Below are 20,660 nucleotides of genomic sequence, written 5' to 3'. Positions count from 1 at the left end.
CCTTCCCGGGCGGTCAGGAGCGCCGCTGCTGCTGCTGCCGCTGCCGACGCGTCCTCTCAGCCTTGCGCTCCGCCCGCTGCCTCTGCCACTGCTTCCCGCAGGCCGGCCCAGGAACGCAGAGCCGGGGCACTGGCCCCGCAGCCTACCCACCCTTTGGGCCGCGTGCTGGCTGCAGCCGGCATGGAGGGCCACTAAGGACAGGCACCCCTTCCCTCTGGCACTTCCCCCTGCCACTGGCCACTGGATTCCGGCCAACGAGCCTCGGGCACCTCTGGCCCCAAGTCCGGCGCCTGGCACGGCCCTCCGCTCTGCCCCTCCGGCTCTGAGCATCGTGTCCCCGCCCCCCCTCCCCCCGCCCGCGCCAGGGACACCTGGGTCCCCCGGCGGCCCCGAGAAGTGGGGCGGGGGGGGGGAGGGTATGAAGCCGCTGGAGAAATTTCTGAAGAAGCAGACATCGCAGTTGGCGGGGCGAACGGTGTCCGGAGGTCCCAGCGGGGGTCCGGGTAGCTGCTGCGGGCCTGGAGGGGGTGGGGGACTCGGCGGAGGCGGCGGTCCAGCCGGGGGACCACGGCCACTGCAGCGGCGTCAGAGCGTGTCTCGCCTGCTGCTCCCAGCTTTCCTTCGGGAGCCCCCCGCTGAGCCGGGGCTGGAGCCGCCCCCAGAGGAGGAAAGTGTAGAGCCGGCGGGGGTCACCGAGGAGCTCGGCAGCGGGGGACCCTGTTGGCTGCAGTTAGAGGAGGTGTCGGGGCCCGGGTCGCTCGGGGGAGTGGGGCCCCTGCGCTCCCCTTCCTCGTACTCCTCCGACGAGCTGTCCCCGAGCGAGCCCCTGACTTCCCCACCCTGGGCCCCCCTGGGCGCCCCCGAGCGGCCGGAGCATCTTTTGAACCGGGTTCTGCAGTGGTTGGCCGGAGGGGCCACCAGGGACAGCACGGCCTCAGGTAAGGAGTCGGCTAGCTCATCCATCCGGGAGTAGGGGGTTGCCACTTGGTTCCTCTTCCTTGCCCTTGGAGCGTGGCGCTATGCTGGAGCCTCTGTGTGGGTTTGAGTGGTCAGCTGAAGTGGAATAGGGGCTCTGGAGGAACAGACCCTTCTGCAGCAGTGGAAGTGCCACCTTGCTCCCTGTAGCAGCCTCCCCCACAGCTGGAGAAGCTGAACCTCTCTCTCCTGAAGCCACCCTTCCTTTCCCCTGGACATTTTATCCATAGACTCTTGGGTCCCTGATGTTGATTACCTCCTTCTGGGCCCCCCTATTAGGACCTGACATACTAAGATGGAAGCTGCCCAGAGCAGCCAGTGCCCCCCAAACCCCCACCGAGGTGCCAAAGCCTGAAAGACCTTCCAGGAGTCCTCAATTCTGTCTAAAAGCCCAGAGCAGACGGCTGGCTCATTCAGTGGGGCAGTGCCAGACAGGCACAGGGCCTGAGCTGGCTTTTGGGCTCAGGCAAAGGGATGCATTGTCTTTAGCAGCTTGGAGGGGGCAGGGAGCGAGGTGTTCTAGTTGGGGGCTGACTCAGAGGTGTTGTTGGGGGAGAGGTGGCTGGGCAGACATCAGGGCCTTGCAGCATCTAGGGGGGTCTGAGCCTTTCCAACTCCCACCCTTCCCCTGGCAGGCCTCAGCACACAGCCTCTTTCGAAAATAATAACCACACCCTGAGAGGCTTATTCCCTAAATGATGATGCTATTTCACCACTCCCCACCAGCACCCCTACTAAGAGGGCTTTGAGGAAACTGAGGCCCCAAATTGCTGGTTAGTTGCTAAGGTAGAAGACCTGAGGGTCTTTAGGTCTAGCTCTCAGCATTTCACTAAGCCCAGCAGGGTCTGGGGACTGGGAGACCTGGTTGAGAACTGCAAGATGGGGGTTTGCCACTGTGCTCTCAGACCTCTGCGGGGGGGAGGGGGTGCCCTAGCTTAGGTGTGTGGAAGAAGGCTTCACTCCCCTAGAATTTTCTCAAGGCCCGGATCCTCTCCTTTGGTTCAGGATGTAGCTGCCCTGGGGAGCTGACACCTTTTGGATTTAATTAGAAAAATATCAGACACACACAGCTCTCCTAACCATAACTTCCCGCCTACACTACACACCCTGTGTCTATGACACATTCCCTGGGGAGGCTGTGCATTGGACCAAAGCCTGCCTTGGAAGAGACTGACGCCAAACTGTAGCCCCCACAGCAGCAGCTCCCCCACTCTGCCCAGTGCTCTCTTCCTTTGCTCTGGCTTAGTTCTCCTCTGGGATAAAGAGTATAGGAAGGATGTTGGGCATCTCTGTTCCTAGCCCCTCATCCCTGGAGCTAGGCATCTGGGCAGGGGGGCTGTGTTCACTTTAAGAACACAGCTGGGGAGCTGCACAGATAGGTAAAGGAGGAAACTTTCGGGTGTCTGGTGCCACACACTCTGCTCAGTCTTCCCTGGGGAAGGGCACCTGAATTGATTGTCACCTGTATTATCTGGCCTGGCAGGCTGGATTCCCAGAGTAACTGGTTTGGGGAACTTCAAACCAGTCCCAAGTGAATGAGAATCAACTTAACCGGCCACTCTGATATTCTCCACTACAACCAGTGTTCTTAAGCCATCTTGGTTCCCTCCCAGGGTGTGTATGAGGAGAGGACTTACAGAATATGTCCCAAACTAGCCTGTCTTTCAAAATTCTTTTTTTTAAATTAATTTATTTATTCATTTTTAGAGAGGAGAGAGAGAGAGAGAGAGAGAGAAGGGGGGAGGAGCTGGAAGCATCAACTCCCATATGTGCCTTGACCAGGCAAGCCCAGGGTTTTGAACCCTGGACCTCAGCATTTCCATTTATCCACTGCGCCACCACAGGTCAGGCCTTTCAAAATTCTAAGTAGCCCCATTTGACCACTGGGTCTACCCTGCCGCTCTGTTTGCCTCAGGCATGTTGAGAAAAGGACAAATACTCAGGAGTGTGGGTTCGCAGCTCCAGCAAGTCCCTCCCAGCTCTGGACCAGAATTTCTTCCCATTTGTGAAATGAGGGTTGAAGTAGAGGATCTCCTGTTGGTTCTCCTCCTCTACCTGCCTGCCTAGAATTGGAGGCCAGGGGATGGTGAGCCAAGGGCCCACAGAAGCCTTGATTTTGTCCTGGGGCAGTGCCTGGGGACCTGGCCCTAACCTGTCCTGGTGAGGACACCTGGCTCCCTCCTTGTGCCCAGCCTGTCTGCGTGTGCCAGGCTGCCCTGCCCCACCCCAGGGCTGGATGCAAGTCAGGGCGACCTTGTACCTGGCTGACTGGCTGAGCCAGGCCCAGATGGGTGTGTGGAGGGGAAAAGGGTGGTGGGAGGAGCCACTCCCCTCCACTCTTCCATCGTTAACCCTACTGTCTCTGGGCATCCAGAGGACCCAGGGCTTCTCTTTAAAGGTGTAAGGATCAAAGAGATGGCAGTGGCTCCATCTCTCCTTTAATGGGGCTGGTTCTCACCTGCCTAGTTGGAACTCAAAGCTGTTAGGTAGGGAGTGGAGAGGGGAGGAGGGGGACACACACACACAGACACACACACACACACACACACACACACTTGCACTCACACTCTCTCCCTCTCTGCTGACTGGGACCTCTGTGTTTAAAGTTGTCTCTGTCTAGAGACCCTCCTGTGGTCTTTTGCGGGGGCAGATCCCAAGCTTGGTGGATTATCTGACCTGCTTCCCACACACATGCAGAAGAGAAGTGGGCATGGCCATGGAAGGGTGCCCCCTCCTTCCCTCCAGCTGCCTTGGCAGCTGCCAACCCCACCCCCACAGCGGCTGCCCAGAACCTTTACGTGTGTGTGTGTGTGTGTGTGTGTGTGTGTGTGTGTGTGTGTGTGCGTGCGCGCGCGCATGCATACAGGTGGCAGGGACTCCAGTCTGGCTAATGAGAACTCACCCTTGGAGGAGAGGGAGTGGGGTGGGGAGTGTCCGGTTGGGTATTGGAAGTGCCCTTCTGATGTCAGTGGCACCAATTGATCTCCACAGATATCCTGCTGGATGACATCGTCCTCACCCATTCTCTCTTCCTCCCCACGGAGAAATTTCTGCAAGAGCTACACCAGTAATATCCTTTTGTGGAGCTTGCACAAGGATAAGTCAGGAGGGAGCCACTCCCACCACACCACAAGTGATGTCAGGGCCTGAGTTCTCCCTTACAAAACACACTTGGGTATCAGCCCCAGTTTTTCCAACCACCAGCTGTGTGACCTTGAGCAGATCGCTTAACCTCCGGGGGCCTCAGTTTCCTCTTCTGTAAAATGGGGGTTAAATAGCACCTGCTCTGCCCACCTCTGGGGCTGCTGTAGAGATAGATCTGACTGCAGATGTGAGAGTGCTTTGGAGATTGCAAAGCCCTGTACAAATGTAAGGTGTTATTACTCTATTAAGAGTGCCTCTCCACTGAATTGTTGCTCCAAACATCTGGTTGCCCAGTGAGTTATTATAGGGTGTGATGCAAACATCAGGTTAGGGCTGTGCTTCTGTAGGGTCTACTAGAGACAAGCCACTGGCTGAGCTATTCATAGGGTCTCATGTAAGCATAGGGCCTACCACTGAGTTATTTTAGGACCTAATTGCAAATGTCAGGCCACTGGGTAGAATCTTATAAACTGCCTTAGAAACACCGGGCTTTACAATGAGGCATGCTCAGGTTTGTGATAAGCACCACTGGCCTTTATCAGCCTGCTGTGTGCTACAAGCGTGGACTGGTGGAGGTTGGGTGGGTTCAGACAAGGTATTCTCAAGTGAAATTCAGAGGTGGGAGCTGGATGTGGTCAAGTGAGTGCCACCCCTACCTTCTCTGGGCTGGGGCAGGAGCAGGTCTTGGCTCCAGGGACCCCTATATCTCCTTTCTCCCTGGTCCCAAACGTAGAGAATATCGGGGGTGGTGTAGCCTCCCATCTCCCTTCCCAGTTTCCTCAGGTGTGCCTACCCAGGGCTTTTTTTCTTAACTTAGGTGTCAGCTTTGTTTGGGCAGGAGGCAAGGAGGGCCCTGAAGGGCTGGGCCAGAAGCAGGCCTGTCTAGCCATGCTCCTTCACTTCCTGGACACGTACCAGGGGCTGCTGCAGGAGGAAGAGGGGGCTGGCCGCATCATTAAGGTGGGCCTGGGGAGAAAAGGCGGGTGAGCTCTGGAAGGGGGCCCCTTTGAAGGAGCCACACTCGGCAAGCTCACTACTAGATGGGAAAGCTGCCAGGGGTTCTTAGCTTACATGGTTCTCCTATGCTCGAAGGCATGGAGACCCCTCCCTGCTTCAGCCCTTACAGAGAGTGACGCTTGGGATGAGGCCCCGACCTCACTTCTGTCCTCTTCTCCCCAGGATCTGTACCTGCTGATTATGAAGGATGAGTCCCTTTATCAGGACCTCCGAGAGGACACGCTGAGGCTGCACCAGCTGGTGGAAACAGTGGAGCTAAAGTGAGGAATGGGCTGGGGAAGGGGACAGGAGAGAAGTGCCCCCCATGTTCTTCTCTTGCAGGGGCTGCCTCTGGCCTTTTGGCTCCAATACAATTTTATTTCAGTCCCTTTCTCTTACTGGAGGCTAGCACAAAGCCGTGTCTCCAGTCACTTTTTAGTCCATCACAATGGCATACTGGTAAATATTTAACAACCAGCCCTTCAGGGGGAAAAAAGCCCTGAATTGTAGCTTTTGCTAATTTCCATGGTATAAATTCTGCTGATTTCAAACTACCAACATGACGTCACTGAAGGTGAAACGTTGGGAAGAGATGTACAGTGAGGCCATTATATAGTATTTTCACCATAAAATTTTGTAGATGGAAATAACCTGAAGAGCATAGATAATGGTAAAACTTACTTTTTAGGTAGTAATTTGGCTGTAAGATTAGAAACATACATACACACATACTTTTTTTTTTTAATTAGTTGATCTTAGAGAGACAGAGGAACAGGGAGAGAGAGAGAGAGAGAGAGAGAGAGAGGGCGGGGGGGGCATTCATTTGTTGTTCCACCTAATCATGTATTTACCGGTGCTTCTTACAGCCCTGATCAGGGATCAAACCCGCAACCTTGGTGTCTCAAGATGAGACTCTAAGTTACTGAGCTAACTGGCCAGGGTCATACACACACTTTTTTTTTTTGTATTTTTTGTATTTTTTTATTTTTCTGAAGCTGGAAACGGGGAGACAGTCAGACAGACTCCCACATGCACCCGACCGGGATCCACCCGGCACGCCCACCAGGGGGCGATGCTCTGCCCACTAGGGGGCGATGCTCTGCCCATCCGGGGCGTCGCTCTGTTGCGACCAGAGCCACTCTAGCTCCTGGGGCAGAGGCCAGGGAGCCATCCCCAGCGCCCAGGCCATCTTTGCTCCAATGGAGCCTCGGCTGCGGGAGGGGAAGAGAGAGATGGAGAGCAAGGAGGGGGAAGGGGTAGAGAAGCAGATGGGCGCTTCTCCTGTGTGCCCTGGCCGGGAATCGAACCCGGGACTTCTGCACGCCAGGCCGACGCTCTACCACTGAGCCAACCGGTCAGGGCCCATACACACACTTTTAAAATAGCTTTATTTAGCCTGACCAAGCAGTGGCGCAGTGGATAGAGCGTCGGACTGGGATTGCCAATGACTCAGGTTCGAGACCCCGAGGTTGCCAGCTTGAGCACGGGCTCATCTGGTTTAAGCAAAAGCTCACCAGCTTGGACCCAAGGTCACTGGCTTGAGCAAGGGGTTACTCGGTCTGCTGAAGGCCCACGGTCAAGGCACATATGAGAAAGCAATCAATGAACAACTAAGGTGTCGCAACGAAAAACTAATGATTGATGCTTCTCATCTCTCCGTTCCTGTCTGTCTGTCCCTATCTATCCCTCTCTCTGACTCTCTCTCTGTCTTTGTAAAAAAAATAAAAATAGGCCCTGGCCAGTTGGCTCAGTGGTAGAGTGTCGGCCTGGTGTGCGGAAGTCCCGGGTTCGATTCCCGGCCGGGGCACACAGGAGGGGCACCCATCTGCTTCTTCACCCCTCCCCCTCTCCTTCCTCTCTGTCTCTCTCTTCCCCTCCCGAAGCCCAGGCTCCATTGGAGCAAAGGATGGCCCGGGCACTGGGGATGGCTCCTTGGCTTCTGCCCCAGGCGCTAGAGTGGCTCTGGTCGCACGCCCCGGATGGGCAGAGCATCGCCCCCTGGTGGGCATGCCGGGTGGATCCCGGTCGGGCACATGCAGGAGTCTGTCTGACTGCCTCTCCGTTTCCAGCTTCAGAAAAATACAAAAAATAAATAAATAAATAAATAAAAATAAATAATAAATAAAATAGCTTTATTTAAAAACCAGCTGGCAAAATTTAATGATCCACTTTCATGAGCCCATGTGAACTGGCTTCAGGACACCACTGCATCCATCCATCCATCCATCCATCCATCCATCCATCCTTCCATTCATCTATCCATGCATCCTTCCATCCATCTATCCTCCCATCTATCCTTTCATCCATCCTTCCATCCATCCTCTATCCATTCATCCATCCATCCTCCCGCCCACCTGCCCATCTATCGATCTATACTTCAGCCCTTTCAGTTTCCCTCCTCCCCATCCCCACCACCACAACATTCATTTAGCCTCATTATCTCTCACCTGGATTATTGCTACAGCCTCCAATCCAGGGCTTCAGCTTGTGGCTTTGTGTCTTATGTTGACACCAGAGAGATCTTTCCAACTTGACATCATGTTCCCATTCCAAAAACATCATGGCTCCCCATTGCCTATAAGACAAAGTTGCAACATCCTAGCATTACATTTAGTACCCTTCCCTTTCTGCCTGGTGCTAATTCTTCCCATCTCACTTCCCACATAGCCCTATACCCACAATGCTCCCTATACACCCCATTCCTTAAACTTTTGTGCTTTCCCATTTTCCTGCTGTCATTTTTATGGTCTATTCGAGAAAAACCTCCTCCAATCCCCTTCTCTTCCAATTGTCCTTCAAAGGGCCCAGTCAAATGCCATCTTCTCAATGAAAGTTCCCCAGGTCCTCCCTTTTAGGAATAGCTTTCTCCCTCCCCCATACCAACATAACCCTCTGTTATATCACCTAACACTTGCCTTGTGTTGGAAGTAGCTGTATGCATGTCTGTCTCCTTCCCAGACTGTGAAGTTCTTGTTGGCAAAATTCAGCAACAGCTGATGACCTCCACCTACCATGTGCCAAGCAATGTGCAAGGCCTGGAGGATGAAAAAAAATTCAATAAGAACTAATCCCAACCCCCCCCCAAACACAAAAACAAACAAAAAACAAGAACTAATTCCAGCCAGCCCTCATAAGCTCTCAATCTTGTAGAAGAGATGTGAACATAAACAAATATTAGCCCATTGTCCTATAACAACAACAACAACAATAAAAAAGTAACCTTTTATGGTGAGTAGGGTGAATCAAATAAAAAGTTATAGGCCCTGGCCAGGTAACTCAGTCGGTTATAGCATCATCCTGATAGGCCAAGGTTGTGGGTTTGATCCCTGATTAAGGCACATACAACAATCAACCAATGAATGCATAAATAAGTGGAACAACAAATCAATGTTTCTTTCCCTCCCTCTTTCTCTCTCTCACTCTCTCTCCTTTCCTCTCTCCAAAATCAATAAATAAAAACTTTAAAAAAGGAATTCATGGAAGAGGTAGCATTTGATTTGGGTCACTTGGACAGTTGTCCCCCTGCTGGGTATTGTCCTCACTTCTGACCCCCTCCACCACTCTTTGAACCTGATGCCAGTACATCCTTGACCCAGTTCTGATATCCCTGTGTGATTTTTGCCTGCCTGGTGCTCCATATGCCTGGCAGGGCTTCCTGATGCTCAACTGTGTCCATGCCAGGATCCCAGAGGAGAGCCAGCCACCCAACAAGCAGGTGAAGCCACTCTTCCGCCACTTCCGTCGAATAGACTCCTGTCTGCAGACCCGAGTGGCCTTCCGGGGCTCCGATGAGAGTGAGTGTGGGCATTAGGAGGAACAAGGCTTCCTGAGTTGCTCAGAGGGCCTTTTGGGGTCTTGAGTGTTGAGGACCCTCAATGGACTCTTGTGTAGTAGGATCAGTTCTTTTCACAGCATCATTTTTAGAGGCCAACCAGTTCAGGGTTGGGGGTGGGGTGGAGTGGAGAACACAGGTGTCCTGGAGGGGACTGTGCCAGTGCTGCCCTCTGATGAAAGCTACCTTCCTGTCTCTTTCCAGTCTTCTGCCGGGTCTACATGCCTGACCACTCTTATGTGACCATACGCAGCCGCCTCTCAGCGTCCGTACAGGACATTCTGGGCTCTGTGACGGAAAAACTGCAGTATTCGGAGGAGCCTGCGGGACGTGAGGATTCCCTGATCCTGGTAGCTGTGGCCTCTTCAGGAGGTGAGGGTCAGGCAGAGCCCAGTACCCGGGGGTGGGGTAAAGACCTACATCTGGGCCCTGGCTTCTGGAGCCGTGGTGCTGGGACTAGCCGCATGAACATTACCTGGAAACTTACTACAAATGCAGTGTTTCACACCTGTTCCAGACCTACTGAGTCAGTGTGCATGTTAACAAGATCCCCAGGCTGTTATTCTGCGCACCTTAAGATGTGGCAGACTCTCGTTCAGGAGACTTGGCTGTTGGCCTGGATGCCCGCTTTCCTCACCTTGAGGTCCAGTCCTTTAGTCTCTTTGACTGCCTGAGGATAATATGTTCTTGAGGCTAAAGACGCAGGGTGGACCTCCCATCCCTGTGGGAATGCAGAAGCCTTCAATGTAGTTTATAGCCTTATTTTCCTCTAAGACAGAAAAAAAAAAATCCCTGCTTTTTCAGTGTCACAGGGATGAAGGAATGAGAGAAGAGCTCTGAAAGAAATAGAGGGGGAAAAAATAAAAGATTATAAATAAATGCAAAAAAAATCCTTATTTGAAAAAATTAAGAAAAATATGGCATTAATGAAGGATAATACAAGTCCCATAGGGCAGTGGTTCTCAAACTTTTTGAAGTTGGGGTGCATTTAAAATTCTACAAACAACTATAAGCGCACTATATACAAATTTCTGAGAAATATGTTATAATAATTAAGTCAAATATTAAAGAAAAAAATATAGCCTGATCAGGCGATGGCTCAGTGGATAGAGCATCGGACTGGGATGCAGAGGACCCAGGTTCGAGACCTCGAGGTCATCAGCTTGAGCGCGGGCTCATCTGGTTTGAGCAAAAAGCTCACCAGCTTGGACCCAAGGTCGCTGGCTCCAGCAAGGGGTCATTCAGTCTGCTGCAGCCCCACGGTCAAGGCACATATGAGAAAGCAATCAATGAACAACTAAGGTGTCGCAACAAAAAACTAATAATTGATGCTTTTCATCTCTCTCTGTTCCTATCTGTCCTATCTGTTCCTCTCTCTGACTCTCTCTCTGTCTCTGTAAAAAAAAAAAAAAAAAAAAAAAAGGAAAAAAAATATATTCCAAGCGTGCTTTTATGCTAATTAAATGAAATACAACAAAATTAAATTTATTCTGACATTAAAAACACTTTTATGTTACATTTTTTGAGTTATACTTTTTAGAATTTGTTATAAAGAGGGGTTAAAAAAAGTTATCTTTTTATATATATAGATACATTCTTAGTAAGATTTAGTAAATTTGGCAGGTCCTGGAGCAAATGTGTTAAATTTTTTTATTCTTGTGTTTATGAGAAATATGTGCTTGATGTGTCCTAGCGATTTCTTCAATGTTTGGAGCATATATTTGAAAGGCAAACTCTCATTTCCTCATCAATACATTGAAGAATTCCTCTCTTTTTACTCTTAATTGAGTTGAGTGCAGAAAACCCCCACCATACATATCATCTTAACTTTACACCAAACAAAGGATAGAAGAAACTTGCCTCCAGTCTTTCCAGGGAACATGGGTGGTAGTGTAAACAATCCAGCACCACAGCTTAACAGCCTTTTGCAACCTAATCAGGCAAGTGAGGTGGGGGGTTGGGCAGACTGTCAGCTTACAGCCAATTCCCCACACCTCTGTCCCCCAAAATCTAAACTCCAAAAACCCTGTTGGTTTTTTGGTCCCCAACAGGCACAGATTTCTCTGGAATACCATAGGGTGCACCTGGAAATCTTCTAGGGTGCACCAGTGTTAAATTTTTTTTTTTTTTTTTAGTGTTAAATTTTTAGGACGCATACTTTGAGAACCACTGGTCTAGGGTGTGTCCATGCAGGGGGAGGAGTTTTTGGATGGGAGCACCTGTGGCTGGGCTGAGGGGTACAGCGGCCAGGGCTGAGTGGGGTGCAGCGTCCAGGGCTGGGGGGGTGCAGCATCCAGGGCTGAGTGGGGTGCAGTGGCCGGGCTGAGTGAGGTACAGTAGCCGGGCTGAGGGGTGCAGCGGCCAGGGCTGAGTGGGGTGCAGTGGCCAGGGCTGAGTGGGGTGCAGTAGCCGGGCTGAGGGGTGCAGCGGCCAGGGCTGAGGGGTGCAGCGGCCGGGCTGGGGGGGTACAGCTGCCAGGCTGAGGGGTGCAGCGGCCAGGGCTGAGTGGGGTGCAGCGGCCAGGGCTGAGTGGGGTGCAGTGGCTGGGCTGAGTGGGGTGCAGTGGCCGGGCTGAGTGGGGTGCAGTGGCCGGGCTGAGGGGTGCAGCAGCCAGGGCTGAGTGGGGTGCAGCGGCCAGGGCTGGGGGGTGCAGCGGCCGGGCTGAGGGGTGCAGCAGCCAGGGCTGAGTGGGGTGCAGCGGCCAGGGCTGAGTGGGGTGCAGTGGCCGGGCTGAGTGGGGTGCAGCGTCCAGGGCTGGGGGGGTGCAGCATCCAGGGCTGAGTGGGGTGCAGTGGCCGGGCTGAGGGGTGCAGCGGCCAGGCTGAGTGGGGTGCAGCGGCCAGGCTGAGTGGGGTACAGCATCCAGGGCTGAGTGGGGTGCAGCGGCCAGGCTGAGTGGGGTACAGCATCCAGGGCTGAGTGGGGTGCAGCGGCCAGGCTGAGTGGGGTACAGCATCCAGGGCTGAGTGGGGTGCAGCGGCCAGGGCTGAGTGGGGTGCAGCAGCCAGGGCAGCGGCCAGGGCTGAGGGGTACAGCTTGTGCTTTTGCAGAGAAGGTCCTTCTCCAGCCAACGGAGGACTGTGTCTTCACCACGCTGGGCATCAACAGCCACCTGTTTGCCTGCACCCGGGACAGCTATGAGGCCCTGGTAAGAATGCTTTCCCCAGGCCTTGGTTGGGAGTGAGGGCTGTGAGGGGCTGTGAGCAGAAGGGAGCCCAGCCCTGTGCCCCTGCTGCCACCAGGTGCCCCTCCCGGAGGAAATCCAGGTGTCCCCTGGAGACACAGAGATCCACCGAGTGGAGCCTGAGGATGTTGCCAACCACCTGACTGCCTTCCACTGGGAGCTGTTCCGATGTGTGCACGAGGTGGAGACGGAGGCGGGCGCCGGGCGAGGGGCGAGGGGCCGGGAGGGAGAACTGTGCCGGGTGCGGGGGCCTGGAGAGAGGCAGTTCCTGTAGCTGAGCTCCCGGGTTAGCAGGCGCTTGCAGCACGCCCTGGGCAGTGCACCGCCACAGCGGGCCACAGCGTCTCTAAGCCTTTGTCTCTCTCAGGCGAGGAAACAGCAGACACCGCCCCCAGCAGGGTAGTTCAGGGCCCTAGTGCTGCTTACACAGAACCTGAACCCTGGTTGGTGTTTTTACAAGATTCACTATTAAAGAAATAAGGCAGTGACAGTAATGTCTACCAGATATCAGATGGGTTAAGTGCCTGGCACCAGAGAGTGCTCAGTGGACGGTAGAGTATTATTGACATTGGTTGTCCCCCCCCCATCTCTCGGTCGCATCCTGTCCTGTCCCCATCTTTTCTATTTTCTACCCTCCCTCCCTTTCTCTCCTCACCGCCTGGCACTGCTGCCTTCCCACCCACACCTCCCCTGACCCGCTGGCTGTCCCCACCACCATGGCTGCAGCTGGAGTTTGTGGACTACGTGTTCCACGGGGAGCGCGGCCGCAGGGAGACGGCCAACCTGGAGCTGCTCCTGCAGCGCTGCAGTGAGGTCACCCACTGGGTGGCCACAGAGGTGCTGCTTTGCGAGGCCCCGGGCAAGCGCGTGCAGCTGCTCAAGAAGTTCATCAAGATTGCGGCCATGTGAGTGTGGCTGGCCGGCTGGGAGCCTGGGCGCAGAGACCCCTGGTAGTGATGTGGGGGAGCCCTGGGTGCCTGACGCCCACCGACCCTAACACCTGACTCTGCAGCTGCAAACAGAACCAGGACCTGCTGTCCTTCTACGCAGTGGTCATGGGGCTGGACAACGCCGCCGTCAGCCGCCTACGGCTCACCTGGGAGGTAATGCGACCTCTTCCCTTTCCTCTCCTCCCACCTGTGCTGGCCCAGCCGGGGATCTAGGCCTCCAGCCTCAGTCTTGACATCCTGGGCTTAGCCCACGTTGTAAGGAGGCACCTTGTTCTCGAAGGTTCAGCCCCAGGGCCCACAGCTCTGCCGCACGGACCCTGTTCCTGTGCAGACCAGTGACAAGGTGGAGTCCTGTCTGAGTGGGGCGGCAGTCAGCCCGGGCCAGGTCACGACTGCCCGGGCCAGGTCACGGCTTGGCTGTCTGATTTCAGCCAGCACTCAGTGAGGTCCCTTGGTGCACGGCAGAGGCCCCAGTTTCCCCAGAATAACTCATCTCTCTGGGCTGCGGCCAGCTCCCCAGACCCAGCCAAGGGCCACTCCACGTCCCCACCCACCAGCTTCCCAGCTCCTGCAGGACACTCAGGCCCTTTCCCTCCAACACCTGGGGGTTAGTCAGACGCCCCACGAAACTCAAGGAGCTCCACTCTGACACTCCTTCCTTCAAACTCTCTGCAGAAGCTGCCGGGGAAATTCAAGAACTTGTTCCGCAAATTTGAGAACCTGACAGTGAGTGGGTTTGGCTCTGTTATCTGCCCCTGGACTCGTACCCCAGAGATTCTCTGTTCCCATAAACCTTCCCTTTCAAGGTTTTTGAAGTCTCGGATCCCCTCGATCTCCCCCCATACTGGAGGATTGCTACCCTATTTTCCCTAGAGCTGGGAGAGAGCAACCAAGACCTTCCCCAGCACATCCCCAGCTAGACACGCCTTCACGCCCCTGTCTGAGACACAGCTAGGGCAGGGGGACGAGGAAGGGAACGAGGATGCCTTTGCAGTACCCCAGGCCTATGGCCCTTTATCCTTCTGCGGAATGCTAGGACCCCTGCAGGAACCACAAAAGCTACCGAGAAGTGATCTCCAAGATGAAGCCTCCTGTGATTCCTTTTGTGCCTCTGATCCTCAAAGGTGAGAGTTGTTGCCTGAACAGGCGGTGGCGCAGTGGATAGAGCGTCGGACTGGGATGCAGAGGACCCAGGTTCGAGACCCCGAGGTCGCCAGCTTGAGCGCGGGTTCATCTGGTTTGAGCAAAAGCTCACCAGCTTGGACCCAAGGTCGCTGGCTCGAGCAAGGGGTTACTCAGTCTGCTGAAGGCCTGTGGTCAAGGCACATATGAGAAGGCAATCAATGAACAACTAAGGTCTCGCAATGAAAAACTGATGATTGATGCTTCTCATCTCTCTCCGTTCCTGTCTGTCTATCCCTCTCTCTGACTCTCTCTCTGTCCTTGTAAAAAAAAAAGGTGAGAGTTGTTCCCACATTATGCTCCTCTGCCCACATTCTCCATGCCCCAGTTCTGACTCTCAATCCCCTCGCAGCTCAGCTCTGAGTGCCCAGAGGAGAGGAGCCCCCAGGCTGAGTGGGTTCTGGGGGAGGGGAAGGGCTTTGGGGACCTCCTCTCTCACTTGCTTCTCTCCCCACCCCTAGACCTAACTTTCCTGCATGAGGGTAGTAAGACCCTTGTGGATGGTTTGGTGAATATTGAGAAGCTGGTGAGTGGCACTGCCAACCTCAGTCCTGTGGGTGGGGGGATGGCGTGCTCCCTCTCTCCTGGCACTCCCCCTGAAGGCAGCAGCTTTTCTCCATGGTGCCCAGCTTGCCTGACAGACTCCCAACTATCTCCCTGGTGGCATCACTGTAGCAACCCGCCCACGGGTGGCAAAGCTGACAAGCAGCTTGTGGGGCGACTCTACCTCCCCCCCATCTGGCAGCCTCTTACACCCACTTCTTCGGTGCTTCGGGGACCCTAAAACTGACAGAGTTGGAGACTGGAGGAAGGGGCGAATGGGAGAATGGGGGAGGGTCTTTCTGCTCCCTTTCCAGGGCTCACGCCTTGTTATCTTCCAGCATTCAGTGGCTGAAAAAGTGAGGACAGTCCGCAAATATCGGAGCCGGCCCCTGTGTGAGTTCCGAGGGTTCTGAGAGCATTACAGATCGAATTTTTACTGAGTGGGGAGGGTTCTGGGAAGGACACCGCGCTCAAACGTTTACTTCTTTAAACTTGTCAGTTCTTTATTTTCTCCTTGGCCTCCCCCGGGGCCCTCCTGCTTCACACCGGTCCCAGTCCGCACCCTTGTCCTCGGCCAGTGTGTGTGTAGGGGAAGAAGAGAGTCTGGCAGCCTAATCGCCTCTCTCTGTACACCCCAGGCCTGGACATGGAGGCGTCCCCCCATCACCTGCAGACCAAGGCCTACGTGCGCCAGTTCCAGGTCATTGACAACCAGAACCTCCTCTTCGAGCTGTCCTACAAGCTGGAGGCTAATAGTCAGTGAAAACAGAAGTTTTAGTCGGCCCCCACCAGGGTCCACGGGCACCTGACACTCAAGCACTTTGCACGATGTCCCAACCCACCTCCAACATCTTTTCCCTGGAGCAACGCCCCACCCGAGGGAAAGAGTTGGATGGACTTACCCCTGGATTCAGAAGCCTGTTCATCCTGCTGAAGTCCTCTTCCCCTTGCTCCTTCCAGCCAAAACCACACTCCGCTGGTTCCTTTGTCCCCTCCCATCGAGGTCTGTTCCTGAGATAGTTTCCAGCCTCCTCTTCCCAAGCAGGAGGGAAAGCTGCCCACCCTCCTGTCTGGCAGAGCGGAGTTGGGGGGGGGGGATTGGCAGCCCTCCTCTCCACCACCTGTCCCGTTCCTCCGTTTCTCCCTGGTCAGGGTTGGGAGCCCTGGATGTACACCCCTGCATATTATATCGCCCTTGTGTGTGTGTGTGTGCACATGTGTGCGTGTGCCCCCTGGAAGGCGCACCAGTGCATCTGGTAATTGAAGGAGGGTGTTGTGCGTGCTGAGGGGGAGGTCCTTCTGTTCGGTGCTACCCTTGTCTGCTGTGCCCCTGGGTCAGGGCAGGGTGGGTGCTTTCCCCACGCCCACCCCACCCCCTGCTCAGTTACTCCTGCTGCCCTGCAGCCCCAGGCTTGTGGGCAAGGCTACTTGTGAGGTCAGGGAGCAGTGGCATGTGGAAGGGGTTACCCACCAGACACACCTTATGAGTCCCCCAGTCAGGCCTGCTGAAGGTCCCTGGGTGGGCTTCAATGAGAGGGTGAAAGACGCTCAGGGAAACACAGGCCTCCGCTGCCTATAGGACCTTCCCTCCGTGTTACAGCGCAGGGGGGCGGGGCGGTACCGGTTAGGGGTCCGTGCTGCCCACACTCCTGCTTCTGGGGTATCTCACTGCTGAGAAGGGAATTGTCATCCCCCTTCTGGCTCTGCATCCGACACTAAGAACATGATGTACCCTTTTCCGTGTCTTGACTCCCCCGTGGTCCTCCCCATCAGAGCAGGGTAGGGTGGACCCTTGTACCTGGGGGCAAGCAGACCCCCAAAGTGGGGGAGGGACAGCGGAGCCCGTAAAGGCGGACAGAGGACTCTAGTGATGCCTGTATTACCTCTCTGTGTCCCCTCCCTCTCCCATCACAGGCGTCCGGGGCCCAGGGGTGCGGGGGCTCCTGGCAGCTGCCGGGCGAGGTTCCGGGCACAGCCTTGCCCCCCTGCACCTCCTCTTTCCCTTCTGAAGAGGCAGCAGCGGCAGCAGCCACTAGAAGCAGCTGCTGTTTCTGCTCTGAGGGTGTATATATTTTTTACCAAAAGCTCTGGAATTGTACATTTATTTTTTAAAACTCAGAGGGAAAGAGCCTTGTATCATATGTAAACAGTGTATCATAGGTTATGTTGTACAGTCCCTTTTATACAGCGGCCTGCCACTGGACCCCCACCGCCACCACCCCCGCAGACGCAGTCGCTGTGTGCCCCCGTCGCCTCCCCTTCCAGACAGTGACCAAGGCCCTCCTCCGCTCCCTGCCTCCTCCCTGCAACTGCTGACGCGCCCTCCTCCCCGCAGCCGCCCTTCCTCCGGACCCCTCTCCGCAGCCTTCTCACTCCGGCCCCGCACCCCCTCCGCCGCTGGGCCCGCTGGGCCCGTCTCGGCTGCTGCTCGCCCCTCGCCTTGACGCCTGGCCTGCTGCTTCCCCGGGGCCCCCGGGCCGCTCCCCGTGCCCACAGCTTTAACAGAGTGAATCGTGTGTACTGTACAGGCTCAGTTGGTTTTGCAGAAACTGCTGGGTGGGGGGAAAAGCCGATAAAGTCTATGAATCAACCCTCCTGCTGTTCTCCGTTCTGTTTCTTTGAGGCTGGGGAAGGGCGGAGGGAGAGGAGAGGGGACCTCCAGTCAGCGTGCTGGGCCCCGCAGCAAGATGGTTCTGATGGTTCTGCAGTGACTTTGAAAATGTGGATGTGAGACGCGTGGTGGATAAAACGCAGTGGATAAAACCTCGACCTGGAATGCCGAGGTCGCCGGTTCAAAACCCTGGGCTTGGCCTGACCTGTGGTGGCGCAGTGGATAAAGCGTCGACCTGGAAATGCTGAGGTCGCCGGTTCAAAACCCTGGGCTTGCCTGGTCAAGGCACATATGGGAGTTGATGCTTCCTGCTCCTCCCCCTTCTCTCTCTCTGTCTCTCCTCTCTCTCTCTCTCTCCCTCTCCTCTCTAAAAAAAAAAATGAATTAAAATATATATATATAAAAACAAAACAAAACAAAAAACCCCTGGGCTTGTCTCGTCAAGGCACGTATGAGAGTTGATGCTTCCTGCTCCCCCCCTTCTCTTTCTTTCTCTCTCTCTCTCAAATGAATAAAGTCTTTAAAATAAATAAATAAATAATTTTTTTTTTAAAGAAAAGAAAAGAAAATGTGGACAAGAAGGTGCCAAGCTCATGAGACATGCCCCATCATGCCCGGAACTTGGAAGAATGTTTTAGTTCTTCCATGTCCCAGGTGCCATAGAGACGCGATCTTGTTTAATTCTAACACTGTAAGGAGGAAGATGGCGCTGGACAGCCCTAACCTAAGGTCCAGGTGACAGGGCGAGTGAGGGGGCAGACCCGGGCCTCTAACCCAGACCTGTCCACTGAAGATAGCACGCACCCTTCACCCCAACAGTATTTACCAGTTACATTAGGCGGGGCATCTAGAACCTAAGCTCCAGGAGACATTATATACGCCAACAGCTGTGTAGGAGCCCTTGACCTTCCCTCATCCTACCTCTGTTCTCATCTCCTGTCTGTCAGAACATGGTCCTCTCATCCACCCAGGTATTCCAGGCAAGAGAGTGCATAGGACTCACCCTTAATGGCTCTTTCTCTCATCCCTCACTCATTTCATTTATTAATTTTGAGAGAGAGAGAGAAGAAGTGACAGAGGGAGAGAGAAACCTCAATTTCTTGTTCCATTTATTTATGCACTCATTGGTTGATTCTTGTATGTGTCCTGACCGGGGATCAAACCTGCAACCTTGGCATGTCGGGATGATACTCTAACCAACTGAGCTACCTGGCTGGGGCCTTCACTCATTTCACTGGCCAATCTCATCTGCTACAATCCTAGAATATGTCCTGGATTGGTCTGCTATCACCATAACTATTATTCCTCAATTGCCTCGTCCAAACCACTTTCATTGCTTCCCTGGACAGTTACACTAGCCTCCTACCTGGGCCCTTAGCTTTCTTGAGAAACCTCATCACACTGCAGCCAGGGTGCTCTTTTAAAAACCTAAATCAGATCATGTATAGCTGAAATTACAAAGAGAGGCAATGCCAAGTATCACAAGGATGTGCAGCAGTTGGAACTTTTATACACTACTGGTGGGAGTGCAAAGTGGTATACACTGCCTTAGAAAAGTGGCAGTATCGCCTGACCTGTGGTGGCGCAGTGGATAAAGCGTCGACCTGGAATGCTGAGGTCGCCGGTTCAAAACCCTGGGCTTGCCTGGTCAAGGCACATATGGGAGTTGATGCTTCCTGCTCTTCCCTCCCCCTTCTCTCTCTCTCTCTCTCCTCTCTAAAAATTAATAAAAGAAAAATTAAAAAAAAATTTAAAAAAAGAAAACTGGCAGTATCTACCAAAACTAAATGTACACCTCAACTCAGACCTAGCATTTCCATTCCTAAGTATATGTCCAAGAGAAATTAGTGCTGTCCAACGAAAGACATGTACTTCATTGATCACAGTATCTTTTTTTTCTTTTTTGTGAAAGAGAGAGAGAAGAAGAATCAACTCATAGTTGTGGCACTTTAGTTGTTCATTGATTGCTTCTCATATGTGCCTTGACCAGGGGGCTCAAGCCAAGCCAGTGACCCCTCACTCAAGCCAGCAACCTTGGGTTCAGGCCACCGACCAAGGGCGGTCATGTCTATGATTCCATGCTCAAGTTGGTGACCCTGTGCTCGAGCTGGCGAGCCCATGTTAAAACCAGATGAGCCCACACTCAAGTCAGCTCCCTTGGAGTTTCGAACCTGGGTCCTCAGCATCCCAGGCTGATACTCTATCCACTGTGCCACTGCTTGGTTAGGCAATTATGGTATATTTTTACAATGGAATAATATATAGCAATGAAAAGGAACACACGAGCACTACCTGCATGAATGAATCTTCTAGACATAATATTGAGTAAAAGAAGCCAGACACATAAGACTATATACTATATGATTCCATTTAATAAAGGTTCAAGATAAAAAATAAAAAAATAAAAAAATAAAGGTTCAAGATAAAAAAACTTTAATCTATAGGGATAGAAATGAAAATAGTGGTTACTCGATGGGGTGGGAGAGAGTATTGGCTGGCAAAGGGCATGGAGAAGCCCTCTGTGGTGATGGTAATGTATTACATTTTGACCTGGGGTGGTGTGTGTGTGTGTGTGTGTGTTCATTGAGATGTTCATGTGAGATTCCACTGTAGCGATTTTATATCTCAACTAAACTAATTTGGATTGTAACACTCCCATTTCCAATAATGCTTAGGTTAAAATGAAAATCCTCCCCTCAGACCCTATCTCCCTTCACTCACTCCAGCACACTGACCTCTTTCCTGTCCCTAAAACACATAACACTCATTCCTGTCTCAGCGATTTGACCTTTGCTCTTCCCTGAGTCCTTCCTGACCGCTCTGATCCCACCCCACCTCAGTCCTTACGCCAGGGGTCCCCAAACTATGGCCCGCGGGCCACATGCGGCCCCCTGAGGCCATTTATCCGGCCCCTGCTTCACTTTCGGAAGGGGCATCTCTTTCATTGGTGGTCAGTGAGAGGAGCACATATCACTTGTTACGGCTAGTAGTGACAAATATGGAACCGGATATTGACCATCTCATTAGCCAAAAGCAGGTCAGCTTGTTGATTTAAATTTACTTGTTCTTTATTTTAAATATTGTATTTGTTCCTGTTGGTTTTTTTTTACATAGGGATTTGTTCATAGTTTTTTTTGAATAGTCCGGCCCTCCAACGGTCTGAGGGACAGTGAACTGGCCCCCTGTGTAAAAAGTTTGGGGACCCCTGCCTTACGCTCTACTCCTTATCCTCCTTGGTGATAA

The 20,660-nt window shown here is 53.4% G+C and overlaps 1 protein-coding gene across 1 annotated transcript; it reads left to right on the top strand.

Moving 5' to 3' along the window:
• Positions 1 to 16,875, top strand: RAPGEFL1 (Rap guanine nucleotide exchange factor like 1). The gene is made up of 15 exons (XM_066364247.1): positions 1 to 938; positions 3,967 to 4,045; positions 4,944 to 5,079; positions 5,299 to 5,396; positions 8,797 to 8,909; positions 9,152 to 9,319; positions 11,998 to 12,095; positions 12,190 to 12,312; positions 12,858 to 13,036; positions 13,144 to 13,234; positions 13,757 to 13,807; positions 14,118 to 14,205; positions 14,725 to 14,789; positions 15,145 to 15,199; positions 15,445 to 16,875. Exons 1-15 carry the CDS (start codon positions 419 to 421, stop codon positions 15,567 to 15,569), a joined length of 1,989 nt encoding a protein of 662 aa, XP_066220344.1. The 5' UTR covers positions 1 to 418; the 3' UTR covers positions 15,570 to 16,875.
• Positions 16,876 to 20,660: the final 3,785 nt, after the last annotated feature.

The sequence above is a fragment of the Saccopteryx leptura genome, chromosome 2 (genome assembly GCF_036850995.1).
Source record: "Saccopteryx leptura isolate mSacLep1 chromosome 2, mSacLep1_pri_phased_curated, whole genome shotgun sequence".
NCBI lineage: Eukaryota > Metazoa > Chordata > Mammalia > Chiroptera > Emballonuridae > Saccopteryx > Saccopteryx leptura.
The sequence above is the reverse complement of the archived record's forward strand: the minus strand, read 5'-3'. Positions and strand labels throughout refer to the sequence as shown.